Genomic DNA, 21,927 nt, shown 5'->3' with positions numbered 1-21,927 from the left:
GACGAGCTCTCCAAGGGGATGAGTGGATGGACAGACCCCCGAAGACTGAGCTTGGGGCCACCCCAGCATTAAAGGTGGCCAGGCAGGTGGGTGGAGACCAAGGCAACTCAGGCTCCTACAAGGCGTCGCCAGTGTGTCAGGTGCTGCCCAGCAGCTGAGGAAGATGAGGACCAAGAGTGACTAGCGGATCCTGTGCCAGGTCACCACTGGTCACTTTGACCAGGGCAGCTCTGGTGGAGGGGTCATGGCCCTCCTGCCTGGAGTGGGTTTCTGAGGCCTGGCGGTAGAGTGGATGTGACTTGACAGCTGACGGGACAGCAGGGCAGAGAGAGCAGCACATGCGTCACCAGAGAGAAGGAAGTTGGGAGAGTAGCTGGTGGAGGGCTGTGTGCATCGTCCAGAAGAGGGTTGGGAATCAGAGGCTGAAGAGAGAGGCCAGGACTCCACCCAGCTGAAGCCCCTGGGAGGCTATGAGGAAGGAAGACTGCACTTTAGGGACACATGTTCTTTCCAGGGCCCTGGGGAGAAGAGGGGGAGGAGACAAGACTGGAAGTTGCTCGGAGTGGGGACATTCAGGGAAGGAGACCAGCAGCTTCCAGTGGGACAGTGCCCAGTGAAGGGGCGGGGCACGTTGAGGACAGACATTATGAGAGCCAGGAAACATGCAGATGAAGGTAGAGAGAGCAGAGGTGCCCCCAAATGGAGTGAGAAAGAATCAGGAGTGAGGCCGAGACTCAGGGGACAGCATAAGTGCCACTTGTCTCCACACAGCGTAAGTTTCTTTCTCATGCAACAAGTCAGAGGCAAGTGGTCCAGGCTCGCCAAGCATCTCGGTGCACATGGCCAGTGGGGGCCCAGGTTCTGTCCACGTTGTGGCACTGCCTGCCCCAGACTGTTTGCTCATCAGCATGGTTGAAGCTGGTGGAGGTTCCAACCCAGGGAGGTGAGGAAGCAGAAGTGTGGGCGGCAGCTATCTTGTAATCACGTGGGAAAGTGGACTCACCTTGCCCACCCACCTTCCCTGTCCTCAACTGTAAACCTTGGCAGAAGACTTCACCCTCTCTGAGCCTCAGCGCATGTATTAGCTAGCTATGCCGTGTAACAAATGACCACAAATTTAACAGCTTAAAACACACCTACTTATTAGCTCACAGTTAGGTAAGTCAGAAGTCCAGGTGGACTCAACTGGGCTCTCCGTTCAGGGTCTCACAAGGCCAAAATCAAGGTGGCGAGGCCACCTTCTCTAGAACTTCTCTGGAAGTTCCGAGGAAAAATTTACTCCAAAGTTCCTTTAGATGTTAGCAGAATTCAGTTCCTTGTGGCTGTAGGACTGAGGTCCCTGTTTCATTTCTGGCTTTTAGCCAGAGGTTACACTTAGCTCCCAGGGATGTATCTAATTCTTTATGTGCTCCAAATCACTCTAACTTCTTCTGCTGCCAAGAAAATGGTCTGGGGCTTCCCTGGTGGCGCAGTGGTTAAGAGTCTTTCTGCCAATGCAGGGGACACGGGTTCGTGCCCCTATCCGGGAAGATCCCACATGCCGTGGAGCGGCTGGGCCTGTGAGCCATGGCCACTGAGCCTGCGCGTCCGGAGCCTGTGCTCTGCGACAGGAGAGGCCACAACAGTGAGAGGCCCGCGTACCGCAAAAAAAAAAAAAAAGAAAGAAAAGAAAATGGTCTGCTTTTAGAGGGATCACCTGATTAGGTCAGACCCACCCAGATCAGCTTACAGTCAGCTGACTTGGGACTTTAATTACATTTGCAGAGTCCTTTCATAGCAGTCCCTAGACTAGCATTTGATTTAATTTTTTTTTTTTTTTGGCTGCGTTGGGTCTTCGTTGCTGCCTGTGGGCTTTCTCTAGTTGCGGCGAGTGGGGGCTACTCTTCATTGCAGTGCGTGGGCTACTCATTGTGGCGGCTTCTCCTGTGGCGGAGCATGGGCTCTAGGCAAACGGGCTTCAGTAGTTACAGCACGTGGGCTCAGTAGTTGCAGCACACAGGCTTCAGTAGTTGCAGCATGGGGGCTCAGTAGTTTTGGCACGCAGGTTCTAGAGCATGCAAGCTTCAGTAGTCGTAGCATGCAGGCTCAGTAGTTGTGGCTTAGTTGCTCCGTGGCATGTGGGATCTTCCCAGACCAGGGATTGAACCAGTGTCCCCTGCATTGGCAGGCGGATTCTTAACCACTGCACCACCAGGGAAGTCCCAAGCATTTGATTGAATAACCAGAATTTTGCTGGGAAAGAAGGAGCAACTTTAGATTTCTGCCTGCCACAGTTCTGTAAAATGGGTCTAACAGTGCACCTACTCTTGGTACATAATGTCTTTGAATCCCAGCTGCTGTTTCCCTCTGGGGACCTGTGTTCAGGGGTCTGAAGATAACCTAAGACCTGGGCTCAGTGATTCGCTAGAAGGACTCAGAACTGTTTTGCTAACCGTTATGGCTTATTACAGCAAAACGATACAGATTAAAGTCTGCAAAGGGGCTTCCCTGGTGGCGCAGTGGTTGAGAGTCCGCCTGCCGATGCAGGGGACACGGGTTCGCGCCCCGGTCCGGGAAGATCCCACATGCCGCGGAGCGGCTGGGCCCGTGAGCCATGGCCGCTGAGGCTGTGCGTCCGGAGCCTGTGCTCTGCAACGGGAGAGACCACACAGTGAGAGGCCCACACAGAGCAAAAAAAAAAAAAAAAAAGATAAAGTCTGCAAAGGAAACAGGCACATGAAGCAGGGTCCAGGAGAGACCAAGAGGGAGCTTCCACTCCCTTCCAGTGGAGTCACATGCACACTGCTTACTTCTCCCAGCAATGATGTGTAACAACATGTATGCAGTGTTGCCAACCATCCAAGCCCACCTGAACTTTGGTGTCTAGTGTGTTTATTGGGAGTTGGTCGTTGTAAGCCTGGCTGACCTTAGTTGCTCAGCCTCCAGCCCCTCTATAGGTCACGCTGATACCACGTGACTCAAGGCCCCCACCATAAATCACATTGCTAGGATAAACCATCTGGCCTGGCCCCAGGCCCCCAGGTAAACAAAAACACTCTTATCAGGCAGGACACTCTAGGACTTAGACGTTATCTTCCAGGAGCTGGTCAAGAACCAGTCATTCCTGGGGCTTCCCTGGTGATACAGTGGTTGAGAGTCCGCCTGCCGATGCAGGAGACACGGGTTCGTGTCCCAGTCCGGGAGGATCCCACATGCCGCGGAGCGGCTGGACCCATGAGCCATGACCGCTGAGCCTGCGCGTCCGGAGCCTGTGCTCTGCAGCGGGAGAGGCCACAACAGTGAGAGGCCCGCGTACCGCAAAAAAAAAAAAAAAAAAAAAAAAAAAAAAAAAAAAGAACCAGTCATTCCTTTGGAATGTGCAAGGTTTGGACAACCCAGACCTGCTGAGTTGTCTCTTATGGCACAGAACCCCTTCTGTGGGACTTCCCTGGTGGTGCAGTGGTTAAGAATCTGCCTGCCAATGCAGGGGACACGGGTTCAAGTCCTGGTCTGGGAAGATCCCACATGCCGCGGAGCAACTAAGCCCGTGCGCCACAACTACTGAGCCTGTGCTCTAGAGCCCGTGCTCCGCAATAGGAGAAGCCACCGCAACAAGAAGCCCATGCACCACAACGAAGAGTAGCCCCCACTCACCACAACTAGAGAAAGCCTGCGCGCAGCAACAAAGACCCAACACAGCCAAAAATAAAATAAATATATATATTAAAAAAAAGAACCCCTTCTGTGGGACTTTAGCAAGTCCAGCCTTTAGGACACTCACCAGATTCCCCACGTGAGAATTTCAAGGACTCCGGGGATGTGCCTGCCACTTGGCTGTCATTGTCACTCATACCCCAGACCCTACTCAGCTCCCAGAGGGTCACGCCCCCAGCATCTGTGAGCCAGGGACCCCTCCCCGTCCTCTCACCTCCCAAAGTTCCATGGGGCACAGCTCTGGGGTCAAGGAAGTTCAGCCGAGAGCTTGGGGACAACAGTTCTGACAGTGCTGACAGTCACAGCCATTTCAACAGAATCACGTCTCGGGCCAGCTGAGAGTACAACACACTTTTTTTCAACACTGAATTTGCTTCTAAACACACTGAGTTCCTTTCCAGCAGGCAGGGGGTAACATGGAGGAGTGGGTTAACCTCAGTGATCCTTCAGATTCTTCAAAAATTGTGAGGCCCATCTTAGCTGGGAGAGAAAGAGAGCAGGTCCCTCTGCTTATCTGTCTCCTTCTGTGTCTCCTTCTGTGTCTCCTTATCTGTTTTATCTGTGTCCCTTCTGTGTCTGTCCTTCCTCTTCTCTGTCTGTTTCTCCTTCCCACTCACCCCTCTGTTCTCTCCTCTCAGAAGAATCTCATTCTTGCCTGGGGAAAAAAATCCTCTGTCGTCATGTTTCTTTTTCTTCTAGACGTTGTGTCTGGATCCTTGAAACCTCCCCCAAGGGGCTTGGGCTGTGTCCCTTCATCCCCCACTGCCTTCCTGTTCCCCACCCCAACCAGAAGGTGATGAGGACAGAGCCAGCCACCTACCTGAACGAACGTAAACCCAGTTAACACATCAAAATCCAACATCCCCAGCCTCGTTGACATATACACACTGCTATATTAAAAATTGATAACCAACAATAGAGCACAGGGAACTCTGCTCAATATTCTGTAATAACCTAAATGGGAAAAGAACTTGAAAAAGAATAGATACATGTATATGTATAACTGAATCACTTTGCTGTATATCTGAAACTAACACAACATTGTTAATCAACTACTCCAGGGAATTCTCTGTTGCTCCAGTGGTTAAGACTTGGCGCTCTCACTGCCAGGGCCCTGGGGTTTGATCCCTGGTTGGGAATCCCACAAGCCACTCGGCGTGGACAAAAAAAAAAAAAAAAAAAAACTACAATATAAAATAAAAGTTTTTTTAAAACTCCCCAGCCTCAAGCTAACGTTCTGGCTTCTGCTGAGAGCCTGCAGGGAGAGCTTTATAAACACTGTGCCACCTGCGTGCTAACAGCTGTGGACAGCAGTGGAGGGTTGTGTGGAGAAGAGACAGGCCTCAGCCAGCCAGTAGCAGAATCTCCACAGCTGTCCAGCATTCCCTGAGTCCGGGCCGGCCCGGACTCTCCTTCAGGACTCCACGTGGCTGACCAGCCAAAAGGCCACTGTCTCGTCCTTTAATACCCTCAAAGACCAGGCTCTGTCTGGAGGTGGGTTCTGCAATGGCCTGGAAGGTTCTGGGGTGGCCTGGTGGGAGCTGAAGGGCTTTCACCTGCCTGCATTATCAGCTCACTGAATGAGAACATCCACTGGGCACCCGCTGTGTGCCTGGCTCTGTCCTTGGCACGTGGGATGTGGCAGTGAAAGACAGACGAACCTCTGGCCCTTGTGGGGCTGTGGGGAAAGAGGCAACAAATAAACAGGCAACGATAAATAAGTAGATATGTAACGTGTTCAAAAGCGAGACATGTTATGGAAAAGAAAGAGCAGGGTCAGAGGTTGTAGATCCAGGTCAGGGGTTAAACCCTAAGTCAGGGGTTCTCAGCCAGGCGTAATTCTGCCCCCAGAGGACATTGGCAATGTCTGGAGACAGTTTGGGTTGTCGCAACTGGGAGAGGGCTGGTGCTCACGGTATCTGGTGTGTAGGGGCCAGGGAATGTCTCAGGGTGCACGGAACAGACCCTGCAACAGAGAGCGTTCACCAGAGGTGTGCAGAGTGATGTGGGAGAGGGGAGGACCCTTCGGGCGATAAACTCCGGGACACAGCTGGTTTGTGGGGGACTGATGCCTGAATACCGGGGAGCCCTCTGTCCCTGGGAACCCCAGTGTTAACAATTCTGTACCTGGAGGAGGAGTAAACCTGAGATGTGGCCTTGAGCAGATCTCATGACCCCAGGGGAGGGCCACCTTGAAATCCCCTAAGGACTTGCCCTTTATTTAAATGTGAACGACAGTCCTGAATGCAAGATCTCCCAGTGAATTAAAGCAGAAAGAGTCTAAGGTGGTTCTCAACTGGAGGCAGTTTTATCCACCAGGGGACACCTGGGAGTGTCTGGGGACAGGCTTTGTTGTCAGGACTGGGGTAAGTGTAAGTCCTGCAATGCACAGGACGACCCCACAACCAAGAATGATGGAGCCTCAAGTGTCGACAGTGCTGACAGGGTGAGAAACCTTGGCCTTACCTAATTCAGATGCCAAGAGCAGCTATCTTAATCAGCCCTGGCCACCATAACAAAATATCAGAGGCTGAGTGCATAAACAACAGAAATTTATTTCCTCACAGTTCTGGAGACTGGATGTCCAAGATTCAGGCGCCAGAGGGTTTGGTTTCTCCTGAGGCCTCTCTCCTCAGCTTGCAGGTGGCCGCCTTCTTGCTGTGTCCTCACATGGCCTTCCCTTTGTGCATGTGCATCCCTGGTGTCTATCTCTCTCTTCTTATAAGGACACCAGTCCTATTGAATTAGGGACCACCCTCATGACCTCATGTAACTTTAGTTACTTCCTTAAAGACCCCATCTCCAAATGCCGTTACTGGGGGTTAGGACTTCAACATGAATTGGGGGGGGGGACACAATTCAGTTCATAACAATAGGTATCTTCCTTTTCTTCACTAGAAACAGGAAACATGTAAGCTGTCAGGAGAAAGTGACTTTTCACAAGAATGTCATGTTCTCTTGTTTCCCTTCCCGTGTCTCTGAGAAGGACCCACAGAGACCCCAGGCACCTCACTTAGCTACAGTGGACACGAGACTTAGCTATTAATTCCAACTGCTTCCCTAGAGGAAAAAAATAAAACTGTCATAGGTTGGTGTCAAGTATGTTGAGAACCCAGCTACACAGATGATTTTCCCAAGGATCTTCCACAACTTCCCAACCTGTGTCCAGGCCCGCCAATCACCCCTACACCCATGCAGGTCGGCTCCAGTGACCACAGTCCCTTGTATCATTAGACCCTGCAACCACCAGCAGCGAAAAGAGAGACCAGACAGTGGACCGTGCCCCCTAGTGGTGATGTGTTGAACAATAGCATGAGATGATAAAGACCAGAGAAATAAAGCAGGAAAAGGGCATCGAAGGAGGGGCAGCTGTTTTAGGTTGGGAGGCAGCTAGAAGACCTCTTTGATAAAGGGTTTGGGCAGGGACCTGAAGGAGGTGAGGGAGGGAACCACATAGATATTTGTAGAAAGAACCATCCTGGCAGAGGAAACAACCCATGCAAAGACCCTGAGGCAGGACGGTGCTTGGCGTGTTTGCTGAGCAACGAGGAGGTTGGTGTGGTTGGAACAGAGTGAGCAAGGGGGAAAGTAGAGGAGATGAGGGCGGATCATGCAGGGCCTTGTGGACTCGAGGGATCACCCTGGGTGAGGTGAGAGCCTTGAAGGGCTCTGAGCAGACGAGGCAGGTGACTGATGCAGGTGTCCCTGGGCGCCCTCTGGTGGCTGTGGGAGGAGCAAGGCGACCTGGCAGAAGCGATTACACCGGTCCAGGCAGTTCAGCTCCCCACCGCCTCCATATCATCACTCTGGAACAGGATCTGAGCTTGACTTGCAAAAACGCCCTTCTGAAGGATTTTTCTCAAAATAAAGGCATCCGTCTCCAGAGTCACACGGGGGAAGATGAGCGAGAGCTCCACGGAGTGCCTGGCAGATGTCTGTGCTTTGACCCACATCTGCTGAGAAGGAGAAGCTGGGCAGGGGTTCCAGAGGGAGCTCCGGGCTGGGCCCGGGAAATGGAGGAGTGGGAGAAGGAGGGACAAAGACGGCAGATGCTGGGCGACAAGAGGTGGACGGGGAATGGAGGCAAAGGGGGATGTTGAGGCTGTCTGGGCGGTCCAGCTACTCAGCCACAGGCCCCCATGGATGGTTGTTAAACACTGCAGTAGTTATCTACTGGCTGGCAGCCGGCTCCTGCCCTTCCCCTAGATCTCCTCCCATAATCCAGCAACCACAGGGTTAATATTTGGTCCAGCAGGGATCCTTCAGGCCCTTGCTCTAGCTCTGTCATCAGGGTCCCTCTCCTACCAGCTGGTAAATATTTAGAATAGCCCCCGTTTGGGGCTGTGAAACAGGAGTAGAAGCAAGGGCCAAGCTGGTGTATCAGTTAGAATGGATGAGGATGTGCTCTGTAACAAACAGCCCCAAGGTCCTGAACCAACAAAGATTCGCTTCCCACTTCCATTATGTGGGAACTTCCGGGGTCAGCAGGGGCTTCTGTGCGTCAGTCACTCAGGGACCAGGCGTGAGGGGGCAACCACTGTCCCCAACATTACCAGCCGCTGCGACAGAGGGAATGAGAACTCAGGAGGGGCCTGCACTGCCCATTTAATGCCCAAAGTGGGGCCTCACCCTGCTCACACCTTACGGGCAAGAACTCATCCCATGGCCCTGGTCAACCCCAGGGGCCAGGAAGGGCCACACTCCCGTGCACTCGGGCAGGAGGGACCAGGAATGGCTGCTAAAGAACCTTAATGACCACCATGGCTGGAGTGAGGGGCCAGGGCTTGGCTCTGTCCAAGGTCAACATTCACGGGAGGGGATACTCGGTTGAGGGAGAACGTCCTCTATCAGGACTGCTCCCTGAGGCTTACCCCAGGCTCCCTACAGCAGACAGCATCCTAATGCTGTACATTAACTATTTTGATCTTCAAACAACGCAGTGAGGCGGGTAGTATTGCCGTCACCCCCATTTTGAAGATGGGGAAACTGAGGCACGGCACAGAAGACTAACACCCAGGTCACGCAGCTGGTAAGTGGGAACCAGGTTGGCCCCTCAGGAAGCTGGACTGTCCCCCGCATGGTCTTTCGAAGGCCCTGGCCCTGCTGAGGACTAGACTGCTCTGGGTCAGGCCCGCTGGGAACCAGGACCCCAGAGCTTGGGTCAACAGGAACCACTGGCTTTGCGGCTGCCCCAGAGGCCGGCTGATGCCTCTCTGTGCCCACCCACAGGCGGAGCCGACAAACAACAGATGGACGCTGAGCTGCGGAAGGAGATGATGGCCATCTGGCCCAACCTGTCCCAGAAGACGCTGGACCTGCTGGTCACCCCTCACAAGTGTAAGAGCCAGGCCCGGCCTGGCCTCGGGCTCTGTCCCACCAGAATGGAGGGGGAGGGAAAGAGGAGGTCCAGGGACGGCAGGGCTGGTGCACACAGGGGCCCCCACCCACAGTGAGCTCACCCTGTGCCCCCAGCCACGGACCTGACGGTGGGGAAGATCTATGCAGCCATGATGATCATGGAGTACTACCGGCAAAGCAAGGCCAAGAAGCTGCAGGCCATGCGCGAGGAGCAGGTACGGCCCCAGCCCTGATGGCCCTGCCCTGCTATGTCCATCGCTCTGGGGACATCCAGGCTGGGAGACAGTGGCTTCCTTGTCACCATGAGGACCAACCAGAACAGTGGGATGACGCCAGGCTCCAAGGCAGGTCACTGAGAAGTAGCACAGTGCCAAGGAGACATAGCCTGGATTAACTCATCTGCTCCATCAACACTTATTGGGCACCTACTGTGTGCCGGGCATGGTTCTCAGCTCCGGGGGTGCATCTGTGAGCAAAGCAGACCAGAATCCCTGTGGAGCAGACTTTCCAGTTGGGGGAATGCCAACAATGACAGATGATTAAATTACATAGCATTGCAGAAAATGCTAAGTACCATGGGAAAAATCGGGGGCAGGGGAGGGAATGTGATTTGAAAGGGGTAGTCAGGGGAGGCCTCGCTGAGGAAGTGACATCTGAGGAAAGAGTTGAAGGAAGTGGAAAGGGAGCCAAGCAGATACCTAGGGGGAGAGTGTTTCAGGCAGAGGGCACAGCCAGTGCAAAGGCCCTGAGGCAGGACCATGAGTTTGAGTTCAGGGAACAGTAAGGAAGTCAATATGGTGGAACAGAGTGTGCAAGAGGCAGTGGGAGGAGACAAGGGTGGGGAGGTGACAGGACAGATTATGCAGGGCCTAGTGGGCCTTTGACTTTTGCTCAGAGTGATGTGGGAGCCATGGGGGCTCCTCAGTAGAGGAGGGAAGTGACTTCATGCAGGTGTTCACAGGTACCCTCTAGTGGCCGTGGGGGGTAAGGGCTGGAGCTGGGAGACCTGAGAGGAGGCAACTGCACTGGTCCAGGCCAGAACTGATGAGGCCGGACCAGGATGTGGGCTGTGGAGTGGTAAGAAGTGATCCAGTTATGGATGGATTTGGAAGGAAGAGTCTTGAGGACTAGCTGATGGATCAGACTTGAGTGTGTGTGCGTTTTGGGGTGGGGGGGCATGTCAAGAATGACTCCTGGGATTTCACCCCAGGGGTGGGCTAAGCATAGCCTCGCCGCTGCAGCCCTGACCAGACCCTGAGCCTGGGGCGCCCTCCTCCACCTGTCCCCTGTGCACACACACTGCTCTCTGCTTCCCCAGAACCGGACACCTCTCATGTTCCAGCGCATGGAACCCCCATCTCCAACGCAGGAGGGGGCGCCCGGCCAGAATGCCCTCCCCTCCACCCAGCTGGACCCAGGAGGAGGCCTGTGAGTGTCCCTCTGGCCAGGAGGCAGGGGAACGGGGGTGCTGGTCGGATGTGAAAGCCCCCGGAGTGCCCACCACCACCCTGGTCTCTGTGCCCCACACAGGATGGCTCACGAAAGCGGCATGAAGGAAAGCCCATCCTGGGTGACCCAGCGGGCCCAGGAGATGTTCCAGAAGACGGGCACGTGGAGCCCGGAGCGAGGACCCCCCACGGACATGCCCAATAGCCAGCCCAACTCTCAGGTGCCTCCATACCCCCCCACGCCCCCATGGCTCCCAGGCCCGGGCAGGACAAGAAGGAGGGGTCTGGGCCCCCCCCACCTGCAGCTCCGCACACACCGGGCCACCCCCGGGGTCCACGTGTCAGGCCCTGGGGCTCACCCGGCCTCGCCATCTGCCCCGCAGTCTGTGGAGATGCGAGAGATGGGCAGAGACGGCTACTCCGACAGTGAGCACTACCTCCCCATGGAGGGCCAGGCCCGGGCCACCTCCATGCCCCGCCTCCCCGCCGAGAACCAGGTGAGGGCTTTCACCCAGCACGCTGGGGGCTGCACTTGGCCTCTGCAGTCTCTGCTTCCCCACGGAGCCCAGGGACCCAGGGCTGGGCGGGCGTCCTGCACCCTCGGCAGCAGTGTGCAGGCCCCACTGCCCCTACAGGCCACACCTGGAGCCCCTGGAGGCCCTGGTCCTCTTAGGTCCTCCTTGACGGAGGGCTGAGAGGGGGCGGGGTTCCCCTGGGGCAGGGTACCGTGGCCGCCGCCAGGTGGTCTGTCTCTGCCCCGTTTGGGGGTACTTGAGGCAGCAGGACATGGAGGTTGCAGAGGGGGTGTGGGAGGTGGTGTGTCTGGCCCAGGTGAGAGCAATCAAGAACATACACTCATGCACACACACACGCACGCGCACACGCGCTCGCACATACCCGGATGTGTGTGCTCGTGTACACGCACGCTCTGGGGAACTTGGCGGGTCCTAGGACCTGGTGGCGGAGTCTGGGGTGGGCCCGGGGGCAGCTGGGGTTCGTCTCTCTGTCTGGTCTCTGTGGGGGCCGCTGGGGAGGAGCAGGTGTGTGTGCGCCCGATGTGTGCCTGCGTGTGGCTGCTTTACCCAGCTGCAGGGCTCGGGTGGGCGGGGGGTTCGGGGGGGGGTGTCCCACTGCCCCAGGCCCACGGGGCCAAAGGGGCCAGAGCCAGAAGCATGGCTGGCTGCCCACCCAGCCTGAGAGGCGGGGCGGCATGTCTGACGGTGGCGGGCTGCCCGTGTGCTGTGCCGTGACATCTGCACGGGGTGGGAGGCTGTGCTGTGCCTGGCTGGGCCAGGGTCACCCAGGGGCCTGGCCTCTGACTGCTGGGAACTTGGGCGGGGGGCACTCACCCTGCATGTGGCTACCCAGCCCCATCCTGACGGGCCCCCACCCCACCCCCCCACCCAGCAGGACTGAGCTGCTGGGCCCCAGGAGACGGGTGGGACGAGCCAGCCGACGGCCACCCCTCCCCAAAGCTTTGAGTGTCAGCAGAGCCAAGGCTGGGGCACATTGCATGAGGCAAAGCTCAGGGCCAGGGGCCTGCAGCCACGCCGTCCCATCTGTCGGTCTCGTGCCTTTGCCATCTGTCTGTGGTGTCTCCTGTCTGTCTCCTCTGTGCTCATGGGAGGACTGCCGGCTGGGCCTGGGGTCGCCCACACACCACCGGGGACTTTAACCTCTCACTCCCTCCCCCTTCTCCTCCCCCTCAGGTTCCTCTCCCCGGCCCTGGCATCTCTTCCATCTACCACCTCTCCACTCTCCCTCTCAGCTTTTATATTTATTTCCTTCTTTCTGTTTTTTCTGTGTGCACCATCCCGTGGGGCTGTGACAGAGGAGAAGGGGCCGGCCACGTGGGAATAACCTCAGTGTATGTACCGCGCCCGCCCGCCGCCCAGCTGGGCTCCGGCCCCCTCTTCCCGCCCACCCCCCCTCGTGGGAGTCCTGTCATCTCTCCCTGTCCTCGGACCCCACCCTTTCTTTGCAGACTGCACCCCCTCCCCCTTCCCCCCTGTGGAGCCCCATCCTCATGTGTTGTGTTCTCTGTGTGCCCCACGTGTGCCCTGGAGGAGTGACCCTGCCCCGCCCCCCTCCTCCCTCCCCCTCCACCACCCCCTTCTCTTCAGAGCCCCCAAGCCAGGGGGTCCAACGTTCCAAGGAGTCTGACCTGCAGCCCTGCCTGGCCCACTTTCTCAGGGGCTCTTTCCCCTAACACCACCCCTGAACCTCTGGTCCCGCAGCCCTGTGTTCCTTAAAACTCTTTCCTCAGGCAGTACCGCTGCCCCCTTAGCTGGGCCGGGCCCTGGGCAATGTCTGCCCCGTCTTCCTCCTCTCCTCTCCGAGCCACAGAGAACCCAGCTGGACCCAGTGGGTGCAGCACATGCAGGCCCCCAGGCTGCAGGCCAAGGATGAGGAGAGCAGGTCCCTCGGGGCCTCAAATGCCAGGGCAGCCCCTCAAGGGCTCCTTATGGAGGCCAGACTCAGGTGGTCAGAGAAGTCCAGGCCCAGTTGGCCAAGGAGGACGGTGAGCTGGGTGCCTGGCCCTGGGCGCGTAGGCCTGACAGCGAGGAGAGGCAGAGGCTCCTCACTCGCCCTGGAGAGCAGGCAGGGCGAGCGCCGGCCCGGGGCTCCCAGCTTTGCACTTGGAATGGGGGAAGCTCTGCCCTTCGGTCGGCCTGCCTGTCCCAGCAGGAGGTGGATAGAATGGGGCCTCCTGGCCAGAACCCAGGATGAGCCTGGGGGGTGACAGAGGAGTCCTGGAGCTCTGGTTGATCAGGACCTGAGGCCCACGGCCGCCCCCACCCCGACCCCGCCCTGGACGGTCACACCGCAGTCACTGGTGGCCGATGGGGCAGGACAGACCGGGACTCCCTGGTGCCAGCCGCTGACCCCGTCTGCCGGCCTGTCCCCCCCAGACCATCTCAGACACCAGCCCCATGAAGCGCTCGGCCTCCGTGCTGGGCCCCAAGGCCCGGCGCCTGGACGACTACTCCCTGGAGAGGGTGCCACCCGAAGAGAACCAGCGGCACCACCAGCGGCGCAGAGACCGCAGCCACCGCGCCTCCGAGCGCTCCTTGGGCCGCTACACGGACGTGGACACAGGTGGGTTGCCCTGCAGGGCCCAGGGACCGGAGGCTGTATAAGGGGACAGAGGAGGGGAGATAGGACAGAGGGCAGAGTGGGGTAGACACTGAAGGAGAAAAGACAGAAAGGCTTGGACGAGACCAAAGGGACCAAGCGGTAACAGCTGCTGCTCAGAACCTGGGGACCGACCCCCCTCCCAGCACCCACCAGGCCGTCCTTGGTCCAGGGTGGTCCAGGGGAAGGTGCCCCTCTCTAGAGCCCCTTGGTAGTCTCCCATGTGCACAGACCATGCCACCCCTCCCTCAAAGCCATCTGTCTATCTGTCTGACCCCGTCTGGCCCAGGCTTGGGGACAGACCTGAGCATGACCACCCAGTCTGGGGACCTGCCATCAAAGGAGCGAGACCAGGAGCGGGGCCGGCCCAAGGACCGGAAGCATCGGCAGCACCATCACCACCACCACCACCACCACCCCCCGCCCCCAGACAAGGAGCGCTACGCCCAGGAGCGGCCTGACCACGGCCGGACCCGGGCCCGGGACCAGCGCTGGTCCCGCTCACCCAGTGAGGGCCGAGAGCACATGGCACACCGGCAGGTGGGTGTGGCAGGAGGTACCCCTGAGCCGAGCCCCTGGGACCCGGGAGAGGAGGGGGCCTACACCCCACAGCCACTCTGGGCAGGGTCCCCACTGCTGCTGTGACCTCTGACCCTGTCCACCATGGAGTGGGCTCCCCAAGCCAGGGGGTTGGGCTAGGGCAGGGGTGAACACTGCCCCCTGCCACTCTGGCTCCCCACTCTGCACCCCCAGCCTCCCTGCCCGCCTGCCACCCTCTCCCTGCCCGCAGCTGCTTCCTCTTTGGTTGTGGATCACGTTTTGAGTTTCTGGCCAGCGTAGTCTTTACAACTCATGACCATGCTGGCTGCCCCGCTGCCTTTTGCTTTCCTTTAACCCGGCTTCCGTTTTTTTTCTGTTGTTGTTTCGATTATGATTTCTGTCCTCTGGACGCCTGTGAGTAATTTTTTAAACTTCTGCTATTTTAACCCCCAAACTTACAAAACTCCATTTCTCATTTCTCTTTTCACTTTGTTGTGTTGGTTTTCGACTTCCCCCTCCCTCCTTGTCTCTCCCACTCCCCCCCCCACCCTCGTCCTCCTCCGCCTCTTCCTGCCCTCATCCTCCCTGTGGCTGTTGCTTTTCTCCTTTTTTTTTCCATTCGAATGTCCTGTGTCCCCCTCTCCTCCCGGTGCCTCTCCTGTCCTTTGGTTTTCCTTCGGTCCTCACCCTTCCGTCCTCTGTGTCTCCTCCCGTCTCCTGGTTGATTTTGGTGTATCTTTTTTTTTGATTTCCTTTGTTTCAATTTTCGTGTAGGGCAGTAGTTCCGTAAGTGGAAGCCCAGCCCCCTCAACATCTGGTACCAGCACTCCGCGGCGGGGACGCCGCCAGCTCCCCCAGACCCCCTCCACCCCCCGGCCACACGTGTCCTATTCCCCCGTGATCCGTAAGGCCGGCGGCTCGGGTCCCCCGCAGCAACAGCAGCAGCAGCAGCAGCCGGCGGTGCGGCCAAGCCGGGCGGCCCCCAGCGGCCCTCGGAGGTACCCGGGCCCCGCGGCTGAGCCCCTGGCCGGGGAGCGGCCGCCCACGGGGGGCCACGGCAGCAGCCGCTCGCCAACGATGGAGAGGCGGGTCCCGGGCATGGCCAGGAGCGAGTCCCCCAGAGCGTGTCGCCACGGCGGGGCGCGGTGGCCGGCATCCGGCGCGCACGCGGCTGAGGGGCCCCCGGTCCCCCGGCACCACGGTTACTACCGGGGCTCCGACTACGACGAGCCCGACGGCCTGGGCAGCGGCGGCGGCGGCGGCGGCGGGGAGGAGCCCCGGGTCGCCGCCTACGACGCGCCGCCCCCCGCGCGCCACGCGTGCTCGCCCAGGACTCCCCGGGCCGCTGGCCCGGCCTGCGCCTCGCCTTCCAGGCACGGCCGGCGACTCCCCAACGGCTACTACCCGGCCCACGGACTGGCCAGGCCCCGTGGGCCGGGCTCCCGGAAAGGCCTGCACGAAACCTACAGCGAGACCGACGACGACGACTGGTGCTAAGCCCGGGCGAGGTGGCACCCGCGCCCGCCCGGCCCCCCCCACGCACCCCACGCACACGCCCCCCCGGGGAGGAGCCGCACCGGCCGCGGGGCCACCTCGCTGCCACCTGCCCAGCACACGGTGGGAGGCCCGGGAGGGCCCAGGAGAGGACCAGCTGGACGGCCCCGGCCTTTGGAGGGAGTCCCCAGGGCCAGGACACACCAGGGTGTCCCGCAAAGACCCTCAGCCGGACAAGCCGCTCCTGGGCTGCTACTGCGCCCCCCACCCAGCCCCGACCCCCCACGACGGGGTCCCTCGGGGGCAGACAAACCACACAGCCAAGGGATTCTAATTAACTCAGCCATTTTTGGAGAACCTTGGGGAAAATGGAAATTAAAAAAAAAAAAAAACATTTTTAAAAGAAAAACGGGGAGAAAAAAATTGCTTCTATTGATGAGTTTTATCATCTCAACTGAATCTTTCCTTTCCCTGGTGAACGCGAGCTGGTGGCCCGTGTGTGGCGAGAAGCCGGAAGCGAAGAGGAAACCCAGCGTCCCACACAGACCTCCACCAGACACACTCATACCCCACACACGTTCTCAGACACACACAGGAGTGCTTGCTGGTTATACCAAACCCTACTATAACTGCCTGCAGAAATCAATTTAAAAAAAATAAACAATTTTAAAAGGACAAAAAAATTAATGATTGAGAAAAGAAGCATTTTTTTCTGACATTTGGTCCTGCTTGAAATAACAAAAGAAAAAAGAAAAAAAAAAAACACCACCGATTTCCTTTGCTTCTTTTTTCCTTTTTCCTACCTTGTTTGAAAACTGTGGGCTTGGGACTGTGAATTATTGCATGACATTCAAAAAGAAAAAAAAAATAATAAAAAAAAGTTGAATCAAAGGGCTTCTGGATTGGAATGGTCTTTATATTCTCTGCAAAGTACTCCCCGGGTCTCTTTGGGGAAACCATGGAAGGAGGCGCTTTGAAAGTGGCTAAGGATGAGAAAGCTGTAGCTCCCCAGCCAGCACTCTTTGCAAGAAAGTTAAAGCCAAAGACACTGACCAGGGCTTCCCTGGTGGCGCAGTGGTTGAGAGTCCGCCTGCCGATGCAGGGGACATGGGTTCGTGCCCCGGTCCGGAAAGATCCCACATGCCGCGGAGCGGCTGGGCCCGTGAGCCATGGCTGCTGAGCCTGCGCGTCCGGAGCCTGTGCTCCCCAACGGGAGAGGCCACAACAATGAGAAGCCCGTGTACCACAAAAAAAAAAAAAAAAAAAAGACACTGACCAGCCCATGCCTCTACCCGCAGCCCTCCGGGGGTTCCACAGTCTGCCTGCTGCTGCTTCCGCAGGCCAGGTTGTACCTAAAGCAACCATCCTGGATGATAAGCCTTCCTGGATGACCATCCTACATGATCTGGCAAGTGAGACCCCAGTGAGTACATTTGAGGCCCCACATATTAGCAAAACTCCTATTGGAAGCACCCTGGAGGAGGTACCTGGAAACCCATCTCAGACACCCTGTGCCCAGGGAGTTTTCCCCCCGTGGGAGGTGAGCCCTTCCTGAGGCCTCTGGCACTCTCACCCCACCTACCTGCACCCAAGAAGCTGCTTCTGATGGGCTCCACCCCAAGCTGTATCCCATTTCACAGACTTTCTTGAGATGCCCCTAAGTTACCCGCAGTCATTGGGGAATCCTAGAGATCAGAGTTCAGAGCAGCCGATAGGTGGCAAAAGATGGTCATGGCCGGTTCAAGGGGAAGGCAGCATATCAGAGGTAGAGGTGGGGATGGGCTTCTTATGAGGGGATTGATAGTCTGCCCTCCCTCCACCTTCAGCCCCACCCAACATGTCTTTCCATCAGGCCACAATGCGCCTGCTGAGACAGTCCCACTCCAGGCTTCCAGAAGCTGGCCCCAAAGATGAAGGTGGTAGAGGACCCCCCAACCCCGCTGCCCCCACCCCCAGGGCCTCACCTCCCTACCTATTCTGTGAATGGTTCTGTGAATATAGTCGATAGCCACAGAACTGTAGTTAGTAAAATTAGGAGGTCAGAGAGCTGTGTTGATTCAGGTGAGCAAAAGGCCAGTTATACCCCGTGTTCAAGTTGAGGTGAAAGGCCTTTCTTTGGCCTGAAAAGGCAGCTCCCGCTTCTCCCAAGAAGGGGCTTCAGAGAATTGCAGAAAACCCGCAGATAAGGAGAGAGGGATTGTTCTCAAGGAACACTGGGGTACCAGAAGAAGGGGTACCAAGCCCCTGGCTGTGTGACCTTAAGAAAATGACTTAACCTGTCTGTGCCTCTGTTTTTCCCATCTGTAAGCGGGAACTAGTAATAGAACTGTTTGTGATGATTAAATGCATTATTCTACGTCAGTCATCAGCAAACTTCTTATTTTGAAGGAACAGAGAGTAAATATTTTCAACTTTGTTGCCCAAATGGCCTCTATCTCAACTCTTCCACTCTGACATTGCACCAGAAAAGCAGCCTTATGTTAACGAGTGGGTGTGGCTGTGTTCCAATAAAACTTTATTTATAAAAACAGGCATAGGGCTGGATTGGACCACTCTTCTACATCAGCAGTTCTCAAATGTTTGTCTCAGCACCCCTTTCTTTTCTTTTCTTTTTTTTCTTTTTTTTTTTTTTTTTTTCTTTTTTTGGCTGCGTTCTTCGTTGCTGCATGTGGGCTTTCTCTAGTTGCTGCAAGCAGGGGCTACTCTTTTTTGGGGTGCACGGGCTTCTCATTGCGGTGGCTTCTCTTGTTGTGGAGCACGGGGCCCTAGAGCACGTGGGTTTCAGTAGTTTCGGTGAACGGGCTTAGTTGCTCCGCGGTATGTGGGATCTTCCCAGACCAGGGATCAAACCCATGTCCCCTGCATTGGCAGGCAGATCCTTAAGCACTGCGCCACCAGGGAAGTCCAGCACCCCTTTCCATTCTTAAAAAAATATATTGAGGATCCCAAAGCGTATCTGTTTATATGGGTTATAGCTACCGATATTTGCCATTTAGAAATTAAAACTGAGACTTTTTTAAACTATTTATTAGCTTTCTTTTTTTTACATCTTTATTGAAGTATAATTGCTTTACAATGTTGTGTTAGTTTCTGCTGTACAACAAAGTGAATCAGCTATATGTATACATATATCCCCTCCCTCCTGAGCTTCCCTCCCACCCTCCCTATCTCACCCCCTTAGGTCGTCACAAAGCATTGAGCTGTGCTATGCTGCTGCTTCCCACTAGCAATCCATTTTACATTTGGTAGTGTATATATGTCCATGTCACTCTCTCACTTCGTTCCAGCTTCCCCTTCCCCCCAGTGTCCTCAAGTCCGTTCTCTACGTCTGTGTCTTTATTCCTGCCCTGCCACTAGGTTCATCAGTACCGTTTTTTTTAGATTCCGTATGTATGCGTTAACATATGATATTTGTTTTTCTCTTTCTGACTTACTTCACTCTGTATGACAGACTCTAGGTCCATCCACCTCATTACAATAACCCAATTTCGTTCCTTTTTATGGCTGAGTAATATTCCATTGTATATATGTGCCACATCTTCTTTATCCATTCATCTTATTTATTAGCTTTTCAATTACAATCAACAATAAACCTACTAATGATAATGAATAACATTTTTAATGAAAAATAATCACATTCAAAACAAAAACATGCCATAAAAAGAGAGGCATTGTTTTACATGTTTGCCTCCCATTAATGTTGACTGAACAGAAAGCAGCTGGATTCTCATATCTGATTCTGCATCCCACCTGTTGCAATAGCCAATCTCCCCTGGAAACTCCACCATACACCTGTGAGAGAATGAAAGTGAGAGAGGCAAAGGACATCTTAATATTATAAAAATAGTTCATGGGAATTCCCTGGCAGTCCACTGGTTAGGACTCCACACTTCCACTGCAGGGGGCATGGGTTTGATCCCTGGTCGGGGAACTAAGATCCCGCATGCCGTGGAGCACAGCCAAAAAAAAAATAATTCAGCCTGATGGGCCCCCCTGGAAGGGTCTCAGTAACCCCCAAGTTTCTGGACCCCTTTGAGAACTGCTGTTCTCAGAACAAATGATATCTGGCCCATAGTGAGCGATTTTTTGCTATGGCCATTATTACCATAACATCAAAGAAGAAAGTTCCAAAAGGACTTGCTCCAGACCCCAAGCCTTGAGCTGAACTCGGCTAGAGGAGGCTGAGGGACTCCAAACGGCAGGACAGGCAGAGCTCCCCCTATAATAATGGCACCTAAGAAGAGACCAGTGGAATAAGAAACTAAAGAGGGTTTTAGCTTCCTAACCAGGCAGCTTGCCCAGTCACAACCCCCGCAGACTTCTAGACCAGCTGCCTGCCCAAGGCAAGGCTGGTCTCTGGCAAAGGTCCCCCTCCTGGGGTGCTGGGGCAATTCGGGAACAGGTAGAGGCATGCAATTTCCTCAGAAGCCAGGGAAGCTGCAACCACCTGTCCACCAGGGAATGAGACCCACTGCCCAAGCCCCCCACACCTCTGGACCCAAAGGGCAAGGCTCTGGATGAATGCTGGGAGGCTGAACCTCAGGCGTCCACAGCCCACACATTTAGGCTGGAGCGAGTGTAAGTTGCCCAGGAGACACAAAGTGGGAGGATTAGAGGATGAAGAGGCAGAGTGGGGCTTAGGCTGTGGTCTCACATCCCTTTGGTCCCTGATCTGAGCTGCATCCTATGGAAGGCTGAAGAAGGGGCAAGGAAACAGAAACTCTGAGAGCAAGGCATGCCGTACAAATGCCCTGGGCAGCTCCCTTCATAGAGATCCAAAAAATCCAGGCTCCATTTCAGATGTGTCCTTGGGGCTTCAAGGAATCACTGCCCCTTCCCTACAATCCACAGCCTCCAATTGCTACCTGAGCCTCAAGTCCTGTCTGTAAAATGGGGGCCCACTACTGTGTCAAGGAGGCAAAACTTTTCCTCTACCTCCTTAGATTCAGTGACTAGGGTCTGTGAATTAAACCAACAAATGACAGATTCATGGAAGAAAAGGTACACAATTTTTATTAATATTTACATGCATGGAAGTTCACAGAAAAGTAGTGAAACTCAGAGAGCAATTAGACTCAGGGACTTATGTAACATTTTAACAAAGGAAAAAGGGTTTGGGGAGTCGGGGCTGGAGACGTATGGAGAGCTTCTGAGTTGGCAAAAGCATCCCCATGCCCAGCGAGTGGCACAGCCCAGCTCCATGGGCACAGAAGCTTCTGCTCTCAGGACCCTCCCAGGTCTTGCCCTGTAAACCTCTTCATCTGGCTGTTCATTTCTTTATGATAAACCAGTAAACATCAAAAATGCCTTCCTGAGTTCTGTGAGCCATGCTAGCAAATTAACGAACCTGAGAAGGGGGTCTTGGGAACCCCTGATTTAGAGCCAGTGGGTCAGAAGTACAGGTGGCCCGAGACTTGGGACTTGTGTCTGAAGTGAGGGTGCTCTGTGGGACTGAGCCCTTTAACTTGTGATGTTAGCTCCAGGAAAATAGTGTCAGCACTAAATGATTTGTTGGACATCCAGTTAGTGTCAGAGAATTGGTTTAGCATGGGGAAAAAAACCCACACGTTCGATGTCAGGAAACATCCCAGTCCCATTCTGAGGTTCTAGGTGGACATGGATTCCAGAAGGATACTATTCAACCAGTGACAGTAATACAAGCAGTAAAGTAGATTTGGAAAACCTGAGATGGTGCTCGTGAATGAACAAAGTGTGGGACACAGCCAGACAAGGAAGCGTTTGGCCCCTGGCTCTGTCACCCATTGTGTGTCCTACAGGAGCTGACTTCACCCTGAGCCTGTGTCTCCTGTACACAGTTACTGTGATCAGGAGTCACCCACTCCCTTGCCAATGCTGGCTGATGCTATAGATTGAACGTTTGTGTCCCCCCAGAGTTATCTGTTAAAACCTAATCTCCAATGTGATGGTATTAAAAGGTGGGGCTTTGGGAGGTGGTTAGGTCATGAGGGTGGAGCCCTCATGAATGGGATTAGTGCCCTTATAAAAGAGACCTCAGAGAGACCCCCATGCGAAGACACAAAGAGAAGAGAGCCATCTATGAACCAAGAAGTGGATTCTCACTGGATCCAATTGATCTCGGACTCCTAGCCTCTGGAACTGCAAGAAGTAAATGAATGTTGTTTATAAGCCACGAGTCCATGATATTCTTAGCACCTGAACAGACTAAGCCAAACACCTGCTGAAGGCCTGGTGGGGATGCTGCAGAGGATGAGCAGAAGAGGGCTGCTGCCCCAATGTT

General features: G+C 55.3%; 1 protein-coding gene across 4 annotated transcripts in view; it reads left to right on the top strand.

Moving 5' to 3' along the window:
- CACNA1A (calcium voltage-gated channel subunit alpha1 A) overlaps positions 1-16,620 on the top strand; it is a 238,217-nt gene extending 221,597 nt beyond the window's left edge. For all 4 annotated transcript variants that reach the window (XM_079917174.1, XM_079917173.1, XM_079917172.1 and 1 more), the window contains 9 exons: positions 8,923-9,030; positions 9,166-9,266; positions 10,370-10,479; positions 10,582-10,720; positions 10,883-10,996; positions 12,331-12,366; positions 13,412-13,598; positions 13,924-14,174; positions 14,949-16,620. In XM_079917174.1, coding sequence (XP_079773300.1) covers positions 8,923-9,030; positions 9,166-9,266; positions 10,370-10,479; positions 10,582-10,720; positions 10,883-10,996; positions 12,331-12,366; positions 13,412-13,598; positions 13,924-14,174; positions 14,949-15,671 — 1,769 coding nt within the window. In that variant the 3' untranslated portion in view covers positions 15,672-16,620. The remainder of the gene's footprint in view (positions 1-8,922; positions 9,031-9,165; positions 9,267-10,369; positions 10,480-10,581; positions 10,721-10,882; positions 10,997-12,330; positions 12,367-13,411; positions 13,599-13,923; positions 14,175-14,948) is intronic.
- The last annotated feature ends 5,307 nt before the right edge of the window (positions 16,621-21,927 follow it).

The sequence above is a fragment of the Stenella coeruleoalba genome (assembly GCF_951394435.1).
Source record: "Stenella coeruleoalba genome assembly, chromosome: 3".
NCBI classification, from domain to species: Eukaryota; Metazoa; Chordata; class Mammalia; order Artiodactyla; family Delphinidae; genus Stenella; species Stenella coeruleoalba.
The sequence above is the reverse complement of the archived record's forward strand: the minus strand, read 5'-3'. Positions and strand labels throughout refer to the sequence as shown.